The sequence below is a fragment of the Alternaria novae-zelandiae genome, assembly GCF_023758075.1.
Source record: "Alternaria novae-zelandiae strain BMP 2774 chromosome Unknown scaffold_41, whole genome shotgun sequence".
In the NCBI taxonomy this organism is placed as follows: domain Eukaryota; kingdom Fungi; phylum Ascomycota; class Dothideomycetes; order Pleosporales; family Pleosporaceae; genus Alternaria; species Alternaria novae-zelandiae.
Window position 1 is genome coordinate 5,303 of NW_026057001.1, and position 15,507 is coordinate 20,809.

Here is a 15,507-nt window from a genome sequence, read left to right on the forward strand (position 1 = left end):
GTACTAAAAACTTAAGCTTTAGTTTACTTAGCGCTTATACTTCTAAATATAAAACTTTAACTCTTTTAAAAATATATTTTTTTATATACTAGTAATAGACTTTACTTTTTTTAAACTAGCTTACTATAAAATTATTAGTTTACTAATAAATTAAGTTACTATTACTTAAGTAAGAGAATATTAAAGAATTTATCTAGCTTTCTAGAATTTTAGATTAATACTAAAACTCTTTTTTCTTTTTTTATAGACTAGTTATAGAGCTTACTCTATTTAAAATAGCTTACTATAGAATTATTAGTTTACTAATAAATTAATTTATAGCTTATAAATAATTTAATACTATAACTATACTAGTAGAGTCTATACTCGCTTAACCAAGCCTAGCCTAGGCTAATCTAGAGGTATCTAGGGCTGTCTGCGACTAAGAGGTTGTAACACTGTCTATTGTGTGCAGCAGAACGAGTACGAGCCGTTAACGACCGCAAGACCAATACCCGAGTTGTTGCTACCGCGCAGGTGCGTTTCCTCCCACTCGCGTAGGTCCGTCTCTTCATCAAGCGGTTCGCTCAGCGTAGGCGACACTGTAGAAACATCCTTGACGTGTTCCAGCCATGCCACAACTGAATCTGACACGCTGAAACCCAAACCCTGAGAAACCACGCTATCACGGCGACACAACGCCTCATCGTCTGCTTGGTTGCCATCATCTTCCTCAAAATCACCATTCCCCTCTTCTCTATCCCTACCCTCCTCGGCGGCGGCGGCGTCGTCGTCTTCTTCGCTTGAAGCAATAGGTGACACGAGCTCCTCCTCGACATGCACCTCTACAACATCCCAAACCCTACCATCATCCCTCGTCCACGCCTCAGTCCCATTCAACGGACTAAACGGCGATTCGCCATACTCTTTCATGCAATCGATTGTAGCCAGCTTCACCGAAAGCTTCACGCCAGGTTCGCTACCCACGGGTGGCACGCTTGGTATCTCGCCGCTAGGCCACAGCTTTGGTAACGCTGCAGCGAAGGTCTGCCAGGCACGTTGTTTCCCATTTGCAGCCCACTTCTGTCGGTAGCGGGCGAGGGTGCCGGATAGGCCGTCGCAGTAGATTTGGTGCTCGACGAGTGTGATGGTCTCGGTGATGCTTGTTGGATTCGGGAATGGTGGAGAGGAAGGGAGGTCAACGAATGGTTTGCAGACGCGCACCAACTGCGTTCTAGTAGACCGACTATCCCTCGTTTCTTCCCGTCCGGTTTCGTTCTCTTCCGTGCGCATAGCACCCTTGTCTGTCCACCGTTGCGCATCCCACCCCGGATTCACCACCGTAGGGTCCCCCCACCCCCCCTTCCTCGCCCAGAAGTAATAATGCGGTACATCGCACCCGGGAAACCTAACAAAAAACAAGTTCTCCAAGCTCTTCTTGCCCACACCATCTCGAACCAGCTCACCATACCCCAAATAAGCAGGCACATAACACATAGCCAACGGCCGATACCGCGACGCCTCATACACCTCCGCCGTCATCTTCGCCTTATTCCTCTGCCGCTGAGTATGGCGTGCAGCGCGATCACTAGGGTCACCATTGCCTTTCCCTTTGACGCGCAGCAACTTTCTGTTTTCGAGATACCATTTGCTGTATGTATCGGCTAGCACTTTCGTCTCGTTTCGAGAGCCGAGGTGGAAGTACATGTGTCCATTGCAGCCCTGAATGAGCGTGCGTTGAGCCCAATCCGTACCTCTCTCGATAACGGCTTTGCGGAGTGGGCCGAGGAGATGACCGTTACGCGCTGCGGATCGGATCAAGGGTTTGAGGATGGGTACGAAATCCGGAGCGACGCCTGGTGGGTATTTCGCTCCGGGTAACATAAGCTTTTGCTTGCTATACATCGTTGTAATCTTCAGAGGTGCATAAGGTACAGGACAGGGCAAGGGCAGCGGACACCATCTTTTGTAATCCCAACCTCCGGGTTTTGCTGATGGCATGGTTTGGTTGGGCCATTCGAAGAGGCGGAGTCTGCATCCAGGCTCGTTGATTCGGTTTACTGATGCAGCACTTGACTCTGAAGAACTGCTGTCCCATGACTCCTCACTGAGCGCCTCACCGAATCTCTCGCGGTTGTACTCGTTCCCTGCGTCTTCGTCGTCTTCCGAGTCGGGATCACTCACAGTGTCGTCACTGACGCTTTCGTCACGCTCTCTCCTCTCCTCTTTCTCTCTTCTTTTCTTTTGCTTAGCAATGAGCTGTGCCTTTTTCTCTGCAGCCTTTCTCTCCTCTTCCTTCTTTGCCTCCTCCAGCTTCCTTTGACGTGCAATACGGGCGTCCTGTTCAGCACGCTTTCTGTTCTCGTCGTCGTGCTTCAAGGCCCAAGCCATCTCTACCTTCTTCATATCCTTGCGGTAGATACTACGCTCTTTGGCCGTTTCGACAAGCTCTTTGTAGTTGAGGTTGTCGTATACGGAGTCAGTCTTGTTCTCATCGCGTACTTTGTGCGTACCGCCACGTCTGTGTGATGAGCCTTGGTGAGTTTCATACGGCTCTGCAGAGCCGTGGTACGGTCGCGGGTTACGCCTCTTGGCTTTGCCTTTTGGCATCGTGGTGGCGGTTGTGTAGTGTTCAGTGTAACGTTTGTAAATGGGTAAACGCTAGTATTCCAGAAAACGAGCATTGGTTACTAGAAGCGCAGTCAGTGTAAGATGAATTCGCAAGTGATGCTCGAGACATCGCTGCGAATACAACTTTAAGAGATCACGTGTATTGGCCACACAAGTGTCTTTAACGAGTCACGGGTCAAAGACATGCGAGAAGTCTGCTTTGTGAACATGAATTGGCTTTGTCTCTGTAAGCATCACCAAGCGTGGTGTCGAGTCGTTCAAAAAGTGTCACAATGCGCTGCACAGCTCGATTATACATTCGAAACAATTCATTCGTAGGGTCTAGGGTATCTCACTACGGTACGTTAACTTACATGCTTTCAAGTTGATGGGAAGATGCTTACAGTTCCGACTTCTCGCCATCCATCTTCCGCTTCTCTGCCTTGAAGTCGAAAAAGCCCTCTAGCTCCATCCACTCTGCAGTGAATGCCATGACCAGCTTCGTCCAGTCCTCGACTGTATCCATATCCAAGTGCTCTCCGTCGTCTTCAATCGTGTGCCATACATGCGGGAAGGGCGTAGGGATCATGTGCAGAATCTCGACGCCGCGGGCCATGAACGGAACGTGGTCGTCCTGTACGAAGCCGCCCATGAACTGATCATTTCCCTTGTTCGCGTCGGGCAGAAACGGACGTTCGTCGCGAGGCTTCTTGTTCTCGCGCTTTGCCATCTTCGACTCGTGATTTGGGGACGACTTCATTAAGCCTAGCTTGCGCAGGCGTGCCTCGGCAGTCGCCATGTGCTTGTATGCCCAATGTGTCGTCTTGAAGTATGAGGGGACCTTTGGACCCTTGGAGCCCAGAAGGTCAAGTAGCAGGAATAGGTCGATCGAATCGAGCGGTGTGCGGTATATCGACGATGCGACATGGAACGTCGACTCCCAGTCTTCAGCGAGAGCTCTATAGATGTGTCAGCACTTGATGTCGAAGGAGGAGAAAGGTTCATACCGCGCGCCATAGAGACTGTCGCTGTCGGTCCAGCTCTTGAACGCCTCCTCGCCGTCCAGCAACAGTATCTGCACACCCTTGTGCTCCACGTCAAAGTCGTCGGGGTCAGCCGCCGCCCATTTCTTGGTCAGCGCCGCATCGATGCTGCGCGCGATATGCAGGATCATGGCGCATGGGGCCGCACTGTCGGTCGCCCCAATGAAGCCAGTCGGCGTGTACTTGCTGTCGTAGTGGGCCACCAGAGCCAATCTCGAGACATCTCCCTCGGAGCTACCCGGCGGATCGCGTGTCGCAATGATGTTTACGAAAGGCACTTCCTTGCCCTTGCTCACCGGCGTCGTCGACGTCGAGTTGTGCATTTCCAGCCTCCATTCCGGTAATTGCGACTTGAAGAAGTCTAGGAAATGTTGGCGTACGGCGACATTGCCTTCCGTTCCAGACACTCTGGGGACCAAGATGGGCGCCAGCAAAGAGCCTTTCTTTATATCAAAGTCATCGTCCGGTCCCGGCAGGTGCTTGAGTGTGTGGTCGCTGAGGCCCTGGTAGGCGTATCCGAGGGACAAGAAGGAAACGAGCGACAGCAGCGCGAATGCGAACAACATGCTCGCGACTGGTCACATGAAGAACCTCGACAAAGTTAAAACACTGCACAAGATAGCTCACGACCGAGAAAGGAGCATGACGGCGCCGGTCGTTGAGTGGGCCGCTTGCAGCTGGTCGAGGGAACCGTGGCATCTCTCCGCACATGAGCTTGACCCGCTTCGGCTAGAGTTGCCGCGGCAAGCCGATCATCGCACGTGACACCGTGACATCTCAACAAGCACCATCGCAGCCCATCCACGCCCCTACACGTCCGTACGGCTTCATTGCTGAGTAAGCCTGCTGCTACGACCACCAGCGGCCAAACCTTGCCGTCGCGCAGTGACGGGATCCAGCGCGTCGAGGCCTGACAAACCCCACACACGTGTGCAATTTTCTTCACGGCCGTTGACTGCAGACAGTATGCAGCCACGGCTTTTCGCCTTTGCGGCCGCTTTTCGAAGCACAGCGCCCACATTTAGAGGCACACGACCAGTCCCTCAAGCTCGCCTCAATGGATACATCTGCCGGAGTTGCCAACGAAAATTTACCACGATACGCAGAGATCCCACGTTACCATTACAACGGGGAAAGAAGCCCAAGTCGGCATCCGAACCGGTCGGAAAAGAGAATGAGAAGAGTAGGTAACGACTTGAACGTAGTCGGACGACGAACCAGAAGCAACCATTGTTAACGAAGATGTCCAGTGTATGCGTCAAGACTACTGATCTACGATGCGGGCGACGCCCGAACGACATGGATATCCTTCTGGAAAGCAATGGCCTTGTTGCAATTCGGCACAACTCTCGTCTTCGGTGTGCCTCCGTTATGGAACAACGAGAATCAACCTGATGAGAGAGTACGGAAGATGCAGGCCATAACCGGTAAGTGGACTTTGTTAATACTTGGTGAACTGTCACGACCCGAACCTCTTCATCTACAACTATTCTTGCCAAATGCACCGAACCAATTCCCCTCTCGCGTCACTTCGATTCGCTCTGGATCTGATCTCATTATACGTGGGCATCTATCTTTTGCGCCCCTGATTTGCCAGACCCATTTTGCGCAGGTCCGAAACAGCACTCATCACGTGGTGGCGGCATCATGTCCCCTCACATACTCCCTCACCCACACCCCCTTCCCAACACCCCAACACCCAAAACCCACACCCCAATCTAACACCCCCCCAGTCGGCATCCTCGGCACCATCCCCACCCTAACCCTCGCCTACCTAACCGCCCCCTTCGTCCACCAAGTCTTCCTCCAAATCCCCACCACCGCCAACTACGCGCGCCGCTCCCGGCCCGAACTCCTCCGTTTCGCCAGGTCCCTCCGCCAAAACACCGCCGCCACTGCAAACACAAAGCTCGAATTCGTTACTTTGCGAATCTTCCCGTTCCGCAAACACACCACCGCTTTCCTGCACGAGCTCCGCGCTTTGCCGCCGAAAAAACTGCGTTTAGCAAACATCGAGTTACCGAAGAGCGAGGCGTGGGTTAAGAGACAGAGGGAAAAGGGAATCTTCAAGCGTGTGCTGGAAGTCATGAGTGAACCACGGTTCAAATTCTACGTTAAAGAAGGGCGGTTGTACACGATGAAGACGGGTGTACCGGGCGTGTGGGAAGAGGTGGCTATGAGAATCCAGGAGCAGACCGTTGAGGAAGCAGAGAGAGAGAGAATAGAGCGGGAGAATGGGAAGCGGGGTGTTGGGGCGAGGAAGGAGGTGCCGAAGAAACCGGTGGTTACGACTGTTGCGAGGCGTGGTGGGGGTCAGGCCAAGGTCGCGAGGCAAACTACGAGGAGGAGAGATTTCATGTCAGAGTGAATATTAACCTTGAGGCTTGCGATCCAATATGTCAAGATAGAACGATTTGCTAAGCGAAAGAGTATATACAAGTCGTCCGTTCCCGATAGCCCCTAACCCCAACTAGTTTACTCATTTCAACAGGTCTACCAAAGCATGAATTATGCCTGTTCGAGAACCTCTGGCTTCTCCTTCTCCATGCTACTCTTGTGGAAGTCGGCGACGCCGTCATCATGCACGAGGCCAGAGCGCGCGAGGAGGTCGGTAAGTCCGACTTCGCGGTGAACCTCGGCCCAGCGCTCTTTCTCGCGCTCTGCTGTGCCGGCGGAGCCGAAGAGTGTGTCCATTTCTTCCTGGGAGGGTCGTTAGCAAACAGCACGCGTGCAGATGGTCGGGTGAGAAAACCTACGAGAGAAACGCCCTTGGTCTCCGGAAAGAAGAAGAAGATAAACGCAGCGCCCATAGCGGTGAAGATGCCGAAGAAGATGTAGGTGCCATAACGAAGATGCGTAAGCATATCCGGGGTGACTTGACCAACGATGAAGTTGTTCATCCAGTTAGACGAAGCACCAAGTGCAATACCATACGGACGGTTAGACATGGGCCAGATCTCCGCGATGACAATCCAAGCACATGGACCCCATGAGTAGCCGAAGAAGATGACAAAGAGCCACACGAAGACACAGGCAGCCCAACCAGCACCCTGGTGGCTGGCCCAGCTGTCCTCGTAGCTGGCAGAGATGCCGGCGATGATGAAGTGGCAGGCTGCCATGCCGATGGCGCCGCTGACGAGTACGGGCTTACGACCCAGTTTGTCGACATACATGACCGCAGGGACTGTAGATTCGTTAGCGCGAGGACGTCAAGTGGTACTTTACGGTGAGAACTTACTTGTTGCGAGGAACATGACAATACCAACAACACCTGTGGCGAGGAGATTGATCGAGTTGCCTGATAGCCCAAGGTCTTGGAAGATGCTTGGAGCATAGTACAGAATGGCGTTGATACCCGTCTAAACGTCGGTTTACCAGTCAGTACATATTCTATATGTAGCTCGCACGTGGTCACTTACCCATTGTTGGAAGAACATGGTGAGCGTGGAGATCAGGACACGCTTGAACATGCCCCTGGTGGTGAAAAGACTGCCAATAGCGACGAATTGCAGCTTGAAGACCGACAGCGCGCTCATGTCCTGGAGATGGGGAAATCGCTCGGCCAGAGACTTCTTCTCGAAGAGACTTTGTGCGCGGATCTCGGCGTACTCAAGCTCGATGAGTTCGTGCTCCTGGGGCAGGCTACGAAGATTGGCGAGAACACGGCGCGCCTCTGCTTCACGGCCGTGGTGGACGAGCCAGCGGGGAGAGAAAGGCATGAAGATCATGCCAGCACCGAGAAGCACAGCGGGAGCCAGTTGCAGAGCGAGAGGGAGAAGCCAAGCAGCCTCCTTCTGTCCGTCTCTCCCGGTGCCACCGATGTAGTTGGTGCCGTAGTCGATCCAGAAACTGATCATGATACCCAGGGTAATGCTCAATTGTTGAAGACCCACAAGCGCACCTCGTACCTCGGGAGGTGCAATCTCGGCGTTGTACATGGGGACAATCATGGACAAGGCTCCGACACCCATACCCGTAACGAAACGGCCACCGAGAATAGCATTGTGGCCTTGACCGGCGGAAGCAGTGCATTGAACGACGACGCCGACCATGAAGACTGCAACGCTGACGAGAATGGCGTATTTACGGGAGAGGATCTCGGCGATGAATCCAGAGTACATTGTTCCGAACCAGGCACCGAGTTCGAGGATGGATACGAGCCAGCCCTGCTTGGAGGAGTTCCATTCGAGTGTTTCTTGATTCGCGATGTAGTCACCCATGTCTGAGCATATGTAAGTGACTTGCCTGCAGTTGTAGTGGCGAGACGTTACTTACGTTCCTTGAAGGAGGGCATGGTCAGAACACCAGAGAAGACACCCTGGTTGTAACCATACAACAGTCCTCCCAGGCAGGCAAAGCATGCGATACCAAACACTCTTGCGTTTTTGACCAGGGCCATGGGCCCCGATGCGCCTGCGAGCGCTTGACGGCGAGCCAGAGCGGCCACCTCAAAGTCGCCGGCACCACCACCGACTGGAGCCATGATGACGATTCGAGTGCGTTCGTGGGTGAAAGATCGAAGTAAAGATCGTCAAAGAATGGGACAAGGCACAAAAGTGCAGGGTTACTCAGTAAGCTCTTCGCGAAGCCCTTGACAGTTGAATCCCAAGATCAGGGAAGACATGGGGAATGCAGTCCTACATATGCATTTCCATTTCGCTCGGGCGGTCACCCAAGTCAGCATACCATTGTCTCGGGTAACGGGCCTACACGCTGAGTGGTTGATGCTGCGAAGCTTTCCCATGGCGGATAAAGAGACGGTTAAGCTCCATGGCACCAACGCTTATTTCGGGCTGCGGCAGCGATTCAAGCATTGGTGGCTGTCCTGGCATTGGCGCTTCATTGCTTGTAACGTCCCGCGAGGAAGCAGGCTAGAAGCCACTGACGGCTGGGCGCACTATTGACAAGAGACGCGGAGGGTGGAGGCGACGCGGGGAGAACGTGTTTGGGCGCACAGATGCTGAGCAATCACGGCTGAATCGACCGTTTTGTGAGATCGTTACGTGTTGGAGCTGGCACGAGACCGACCGCCTTTTCAACCTGATGCCTCTGTCTTGCGATGGCCTGCTCAAGATGAATGCCATCTAGATCCGTATTTCTGGTGGAGTAACAAGCTTCGTCGTCCAGCTTGCATACCCAGAGGCATACCCAGCAGCCACCGCGCGTCGTATAAATTAACAGCGCGTATCTGCCGGTCCGCGGACGCCCATGCCGCCAGCCCCCGCCTCTTCGAGTAGGCAGCGCCCATGAGTGTGGAGACTCCACAGCGGGATGTTAGCGCATCGTTTGCATTTTGCCTAAATGCTCTTCCCTCGGCGTTCACATGGTGCGAAGGATCACGGCGCTGCGGCGCTGCGGTAAGATCGGAGCTTTTGTCGCCAGGTCAGTCACGGGACGCGATCGAAAAGTCGGTTCCGACCTTTATTTCCGTGAGGATTGGATGAGCGAAATTTGGCCGTCAGGTAGAGCGGGCGTGTAAAGCTGACGACGCGGAGATGGCCACATAGATTGTGGGTTGAAGCGTTCGGGCCCACTGGCTGAGGATGCAGCCAATCACCATGAGGTCAGCAGAGACGTCATGCACTTGCCGACCTCCGATGCCATCGCCATCGTCCAGACTCGAGAGTACACAGCTTCCCGTTCACATGCTCCAACGCCACCTCGTCGCTAAATTACTTCCAAGAGTTCAAAGACATTTTTGAACTGAGACACGCAGCACCAAGGACAACAATGTCGTGCGATGCTGCAGATTGTGGCGGTACACTACCAAGGTAGCCCGAATGCACGTCTGTGGCTCAGCAGTCTGCCTTCCCGCGCCTTCCTGCTTTCTCATACTCATCATCCTTTCTATCGCACTGATTGGGGCTTTCTTGTACGTTCAAGGTCCTCCGCCCCACCATTCGGCGACTAAAGGCGAGGTTCTGTTGTGTGGTATATGTAGTCACGTGCCAGATGTCGACCTGCCCAGGTGATGTCGAAGAGTGACCCCGAGCCAGGAGGCTGGATGCTATGGCTCCGCTGCCTTTGTTGCACCGTTGGCATAGCCAGCCGATGAGCAGCTTCGAGGCTTCCAGGTTTGAAACAGTGCCCTCATCACCTGATATGCCGTAAAATACCCGAGGGGAACGCCAACAACGACCAACACTCACACCGAGCGACGCTGGTCCCAACGACTTCTTCAAGTACTTCGCGTTCCCCTTCAGCTTTGGCTAAATGATACTTCGGGTTCTACGTGTGCGATAACTTCACTTCGTATCTATTCCCAACCTTCAATTTACGTCTCCGTCCCGCATCTCCGTGCTGCGTTACGCTTCCTGCGTCCTGCGTCTCCAATCTCCACCTCCGGCCTGCGTCTACTTCGATAAAAGCGAACCATGAGCGTTGAGTCATGCACCAGCGCCAACATCCGCTCAAAACGAGATTTGAAACACCTTTGCGAAGTCGAAGACATTGAGACCGGCGCATCCATACGATGCACCTTCGCGTACATCGATGATCACGAGAGAGCATGGTTCGGTCAGACAACGGAGATGAGAAAATATGATCTGACTGTTGAGGATCTGAATCGACTCTTGCAACAAGTCCCCGACGAGAAGATATATCCGCTGAAGACTACCAGTCTGTCCATAGTACCAGAAGAAACCCGGAGCAAGTCCTACATCAAGCGACCCAAGATATTGTGTCTGGATAATGAAGCGCAGACAAAGCTTCTGCCCCAGCTGCTACTCGGAGAAGCAGAGGTGTTACATTTCCTCGAGGAGAATCCCCATCCGAACATTATCAGGTTCCATGGTTGCACTGTCAATCGCGGTCGTGTTACCGGTATTGCTCTGGATAAGTACAGTGTCATTTTGCAATACCGTCACGAGGATGTCCCCCAGCCTCTCGATGTAGAGGCTTGCATGTGCGGTATTCGTTCGGCTCTGAAACACCTTCATTGTCTTGGACTCGCGCATAACGATCTCAATCCCTCAAATATTGCTCTCGACACCAATGACAACCCAATTCTACTAGACTTTGGGTCTTGCAGAAGGTTCGGTCAAGTCCTTCTCACCGGAGGTACACCTGGCTGGATAGATGAGGATTATTCTACATCAGCTCAATGTCACGACGAGCTTGCTGTGGACAAGGTAGAGGCGTGGCTTCTGAGTAAGGCACAAGACCAACTGTAGACCTATGAGAATTGGGGTGTACATAAAATCCTCACCGCCTGCAGACTGCTTCAACAAGCACCTTGATTTGTGTAAGACGTAATGTTAACCTCGCCCCAGACACATATAGCAATGTGTAAGATTGCTCACTCATCCTTGGACCTTTACCGTCTCCATATCCTGCCTCCGAACGTTGTCGAAAATGCCTTCTGGGCAGCGTAAGGTTTGTTGATTCCTTCGGTTCGAGTTGTTGTCAGACGTTGGGTAACGTCTGATGATGCGATACTTCTCTCTTATAAGTGTCTCGTTGCGTATGGGTAAGACGGGCGAAAGCATAGTGGATTTAAGCAGGGAGGCTTTGCTGACTCTACAATACGTCACACTGCATATTGATCCCTGCCAACACGACCAATTGATTTGGGTGAAGCTGGGGGCGGCTGCAGCAATACGCAGGGTGCTTGTTGGTACAAAGCTCCTTCCACGAATCGCTGAACACACATCCCTACCCTTGGATTAGACGAAGTACATTGCCGCAGTTAGCGCGATCCGAAGACCCTCTGCGTCTCGAACATCGCTCCCTGTCGCGTCTCCCTCCTCTAGCACCGTCGAGCCCGATCGCTAGCCAAGTTCGCCTCGGCTTGCAGCGGGTAACCCTCACACTTCCACTCACATTCTGTTGTACTTGTAAGTGTTGTGATCTCTCCTGCGTCCTGTATGTCTTACGATCTTTGGCAGCGTCCACTCTCTTACGCTTCAAACTCTCTTGCGAGATGCTTGCAACAAAACACCCGCTCTATCTACATATCTGGCATACTAATCTTAGCTGATCTTGGGGCTTTAGCTTTGTTGTTAACCAGATCCGGGAGTTTAGTACAGTAATCGGAAGAGCAACCTTGTTGAAGGTCAGTTGGGCAGCTTTAATGAGCTTGAATAAGTGCCATTCCAAGCTCTTCTTACTCAATTTGTAAGGAGTTTGGACGTCTCTGTATCCAGTTGCATCGCCCTGAACGACGCCGCAGGTCTGAAGTCGCGCCACCTTGAAGTGTCACGACTAAGCTCTAGCCTGAGTCAGACAGCGCAACCTATCGGGACAGACAAGCCTACCGAAACAGCGCCGACGCAGAGTCTAAAGGCAACTTCTACCGCACAGGCCACTTCTCTGCAGTCGACTACAGACATGACCTCCACGACGCAGAGCGCGGGTTCTACTGTTACTTCGAACCAGAGATCGTCATCTAGTAGAGAGGCGCCGACATTCGCAGCTGATCTCAAACGAGAGTACATGATTGCAACCAAACATGGCACGCCTTGGACAAGTTTCAAACCCTTCATTGACACCCTTGACGGAGGTGAGGGATTCTTGGCCCGGTTCGACAGTATTGGCAGCTATATGTACGCCACCATGCTCAACAGTACGCAAGCAGCAGAAATAGCTGATACACATGACTGGATTGAATGGATCGGCCTCAACACGGGCGGAGTGCCGGAAGAAGAGCTAGAGAACTTCGCAGAGGAAAGACTAGATTCCAGTGTTGAACCTGTACAGTGGTACCATATCGCTAGCGAGCACGACACGCCTTGGGAGAAGTTTAAAGCCCTGATTGACACACTTGACGGGGTCGAAAACTCACTGGTTAGATGGGACTATATCGGAAGTTATATGTACGTTGCGAAAATGACAGCCTCGCAAGCAAAAGAAATTTCTGAATCCCATGACTTCATCAAGTGGATTGGTATCAACGATGGCGGAGTGCCGGAAGAAGAGTTAGAGGATTTTGCAGGGCAAAGACGAGCTGTCAGTGTAGCGCAGACTGGACAAAGGTCGCTATCAGATACGCCAAAGCCGCTCAGAATACCTGCATCGACGATCTTGCATCCCGAAACTGCATCTGGAGATGACCACCATATTCTGTCGAATGACATGAATCTGCTGAAAATGACTGAACATCGTGGGAGTCAACTACCAGAAAGTATCGAACTCAGCGAGAGCTCTTCTGCCACTTTGAATCGGACTTTGTCATCCAGTAGTGAGACGCCGATCGCGACTGCAACAACCAAGCAAGAGTATGCGATACACAGCAAGAATGATACCCCTCCCGATGTCTTCAAGAGTTTTATCGACGAGCTCGACGGAGGGAAAGGACACCTATATATCTGGGAGGCTCTTGGTGGGCAGCTGTACATAACTTTGCTCAACGCTACACAAGCAAAAGAGCTGCCCGAGAATCACGACTTCATCGAGTATGTCTTTCGCAACACGATTGCGGAGGCTTTCGAGGGCAACGAAGAATCTCAAGTGGCACAAGCTGTGCAAGCCGGAAATGAGGCTGACCCAGTAAGTGGTCCCACCAATGCTATCTCGTCTGCTCACATAGTCAGGATGAACGCGCTGTCGCTCGTAAAGTCGACACTGTCGCCACGCCGAACCTGCTGACATTGGGCGACTTCGAATTTGAGCGGCATAGAGACGAGAACTTCTGGATCGGCGAGCATGGCACGATGTGAAATGGCCATGTGTTGTTCATTGTCACTCTAGCTTCACTTTGATGGTTGCTTACCCACGGAATCGTTGGTCATACACTGTGTTCATAGCAGGCACTCTTTCAATTCCATCCTACAATACCCTCTGCTAAAGTCAAAGGTTTCTGTGTCGACCCAGTCATGACCGAAATCCTTCTTCCGATAATCCCATTATCACCAACGCCCAGGTGCAGTTTCTCTGGTAGTTGCATGAAGCCTCTTTGTGGCGACTCTATTTCAAAAGAGTACAAAGCATCCAACACACCTTGTTGCTTTGACGAGCAGAGATCGCCATCACAACTAATAGCATCGTCAGCATTGCGCTAGCCCTTTGGAAGGACGCAACCGTGACGGACTGAACTCACTGTATGACCAGCCGGTGGCTATCCTGTTGCAAAACGTCGTCCAGCCCTTGGCATTCAACGTTGGTCCCGCATTTTGAGAGTGGGTTGGTGAAGAACAGAACCATCTCTTGTTCTTGATGTGTGTGCGCTAGGTGGGATGTTGGTCGCAGTACTGCTATCGAGCCTCCTTGGCTGACGCGCGTTGAGCTGCCGTTGCACATTGCTGGACTCTGGTGAAGGAGACCCGACGGATACAGGGATATAAACTCGGCCTTTCAACAGTGGAAGAATGACGACGGAAGAGCGTGGTTGAGTGAATGGACAGTGTGTAAGTATACGAGTGTAGGAAGTCAAGTCTGAGATCGATCGGCGCCGAGGGGTAGGGAATTGCGAGCGAATGATTATCGATGGTAGCAGAGATGCAAAGTCTTTGTAGTCTACGCACTGTTTCAGCGGCATGTGTTGCAATGTTTGAGATTTGAGAGTGAATGCGTGTCTTTGAGCAAGTTTCGGAAGAGTACCCGATTGGTCAAGCTCGGGCGCTAAGATCCACCATGGTGCTCTTCAGTGAAGTTATGTATGTATGTGAATGCGATCGCAAAACCGTCATATCATTCACATCGTTTCGTGCTGTCCCTATATGAGGTCTCCGCCCGTTTACATAGAAGCCTTGAGCACGCTGAAAGCATCGGCGCGCGATCCTCGGTAACGCTCTTCCGCCGTCTTCCAATTGATAACATTCCAGATGTTTTTGACATATGCAGCTTTGCCGTTCTGGTACTGGAGGTAGTATGCGTGCTCCCACTGCATGTCAGATTAGTCACCTGTGGCCTCAAGGGTCGAAGAGCCAGCAACTCACCATATCAACACCGAAGATCGGAACTTCGCCCTTGCCAACGACAGGGTCTTGATCCTTGGTCGTCACAATAGACAGCCGCTGCTCTTTGCCCATATCAGTCTTGACCAGCCAGCCCCAACCACTTCCCTGAATGCCGAGCAGAGCGGCGTTGAAGGCTTCCTTGAACTTGTCCTCGTCACCCCAGGTCGCCTTGATCTGCTTGAGCAGCTCAGGAGCAGCGGAGCTCTTGGCCTCATCCGAGCTTGCAGGTGCGAGGTTCTGCCAGAAGAGGGAGTGGTTGATGTGTCCGCCTGCGTTGAACTTGATTCCCTGTTGTATGGAGACCTGCGAGGTGATGTCCGAGGTAGAGACAGCTTCGGCCTGGGTCTTGAGAAGACCGTTCAAGTTCGTAATGTAGGTTTGATGGTGCTTGCTGTGATGCAGCTCCATGATCTGCGCGGAGATGTGCGGTTCCAATGCCTATGAACTATGAGCATACTGTGCGTGGGGTAATAAAGTCATCTCAGGCTATACTAACATCGTAGGCATATGGTAGCGGAGGAAGCGTGTATTGGGGTGCAGACATAGCGCCAAATTCGAAGGGCTGTTGTTCTGAAGCAAAGACTGTGGATGGAGAGAGAAGAGGAAAGAGAATGGTTGAGAACGTCGATATGCCCCGCATCGTGCCTGCCCCTCACGCAATCGATACGTGTAGAAGCCGGGTACGTTCGTCAGACTGCCAGGTCGTCACCAACAGGGTGCTCTGGATGTATGCTGCCCAATTGGGTCTAGTGCACTAGAAACTGCCTCAATTGAGCGCGATGCCACTCAAATGCTCCACTATGTCTGTACTGGAATCGAAACACAGGTAGACGATGTATAGACAGACGTTGTATTTATTTCTGAAGCAATACCTGCTGATCTGACAAAGAGAACAACGTGCGATGGCCAGCTACAGGTAGCTGCTCACGTGTGAGTAGCTTCAATGGCGAGGCAGCAAACAGGAGGCGATGCCAATGCTC

General features: G+C 52.2%; 6 protein-coding genes across 6 annotated transcripts; 3 read left to right on the forward strand and 3 right to left on the reverse strand.

Moving 5' to 3' along the window:
- Positions 1–441: 441 nt before the first annotated feature.
- Positions 442–4,198, reverse strand: J4E88_010799 (uncharacterized protein; the record flags this gene model as incomplete). The annotated part of the gene is made up of 3 exons (XM_049404389.1): positions 442–2,500; positions 2,994–3,548; positions 3,597–4,198. 3 exons carry the CDS (start codon positions 4,196–4,198, stop codon positions 442–444), a joined length of 3,216 nt encoding a protein of 1,071 aa, XP_049249820.1.
- A 755-nt stretch (positions 4,199–4,953) lies between these two features.
- Positions 4,954–6,000, forward strand: J4E88_010800 (uncharacterized protein; the record flags this gene model as incomplete). Its single annotated transcript, XM_049404390.1, has 2 exons — positions 4,954–5,059; positions 5,366–6,000. 2 exons carry the CDS (start codon positions 4,954–4,956, stop codon positions 5,998–6,000), a joined length of 741 nt encoding a protein of 246 aa, XP_049249821.1.
- A 140-nt stretch (positions 6,001–6,140) lies between these two features.
- On the reverse strand, positions 6,141–8,115 carry J4E88_010801 (uncharacterized protein; the record flags this gene model as incomplete). The annotated part of the gene is made up of 5 exons (XM_049404391.1): positions 6,141–6,332; positions 6,389–6,816; positions 6,871–6,991; positions 7,052–7,854; positions 7,908–8,115. The coding sequence occupies 5 exons, from the start codon at positions 8,113–8,115 to the stop codon at positions 6,141–6,143; spliced, it is 1,752 nt and encodes a 583-aa protein (XP_049249822.1).
- A 1,891-nt stretch (positions 8,116–10,006) lies between these two features.
- J4E88_010802 (uncharacterized protein) lies at positions 10,007–10,804 on the forward strand (the record flags this gene model as incomplete). The annotated part of the gene is made up of 1 exon (XM_049404392.1): positions 10,007–10,804. One exon carries the CDS (start codon positions 10,007–10,009, stop codon positions 10,802–10,804), a length of 798 nt encoding a protein of 265 aa, XP_049249823.1.
- Positions 10,805–12,185: 1,381 nt separating this feature from the next.
- Positions 12,186–13,288, forward strand: J4E88_010803 (uncharacterized protein; the record flags this gene model as incomplete). Its single annotated transcript, XM_049404393.1, has 2 exons — positions 12,186–13,118; positions 13,163–13,288. The coding sequence occupies 2 exons, from the start codon at positions 12,186–12,188 to the stop codon at positions 13,286–13,288; spliced, it is 1,059 nt and encodes a 352-aa protein (XP_049249824.1).
- Positions 13,289–14,304: 1,016 nt separating this feature from the next.
- Positions 14,305–15,167, reverse strand: SOD2 (Superoxide dismutase [Mn], mitochondrial; the record flags this gene model as incomplete). The annotated part of the gene is made up of 3 exons (XM_049404394.1): positions 14,305–14,451; positions 14,507–14,965; positions 15,024–15,167. 3 exons carry the CDS (start codon positions 15,165–15,167, stop codon positions 14,305–14,307), a joined length of 750 nt encoding a protein of 249 aa, XP_049249825.1.
- Between the last annotated feature and the right edge of the window lie 340 nt (positions 15,168–15,507).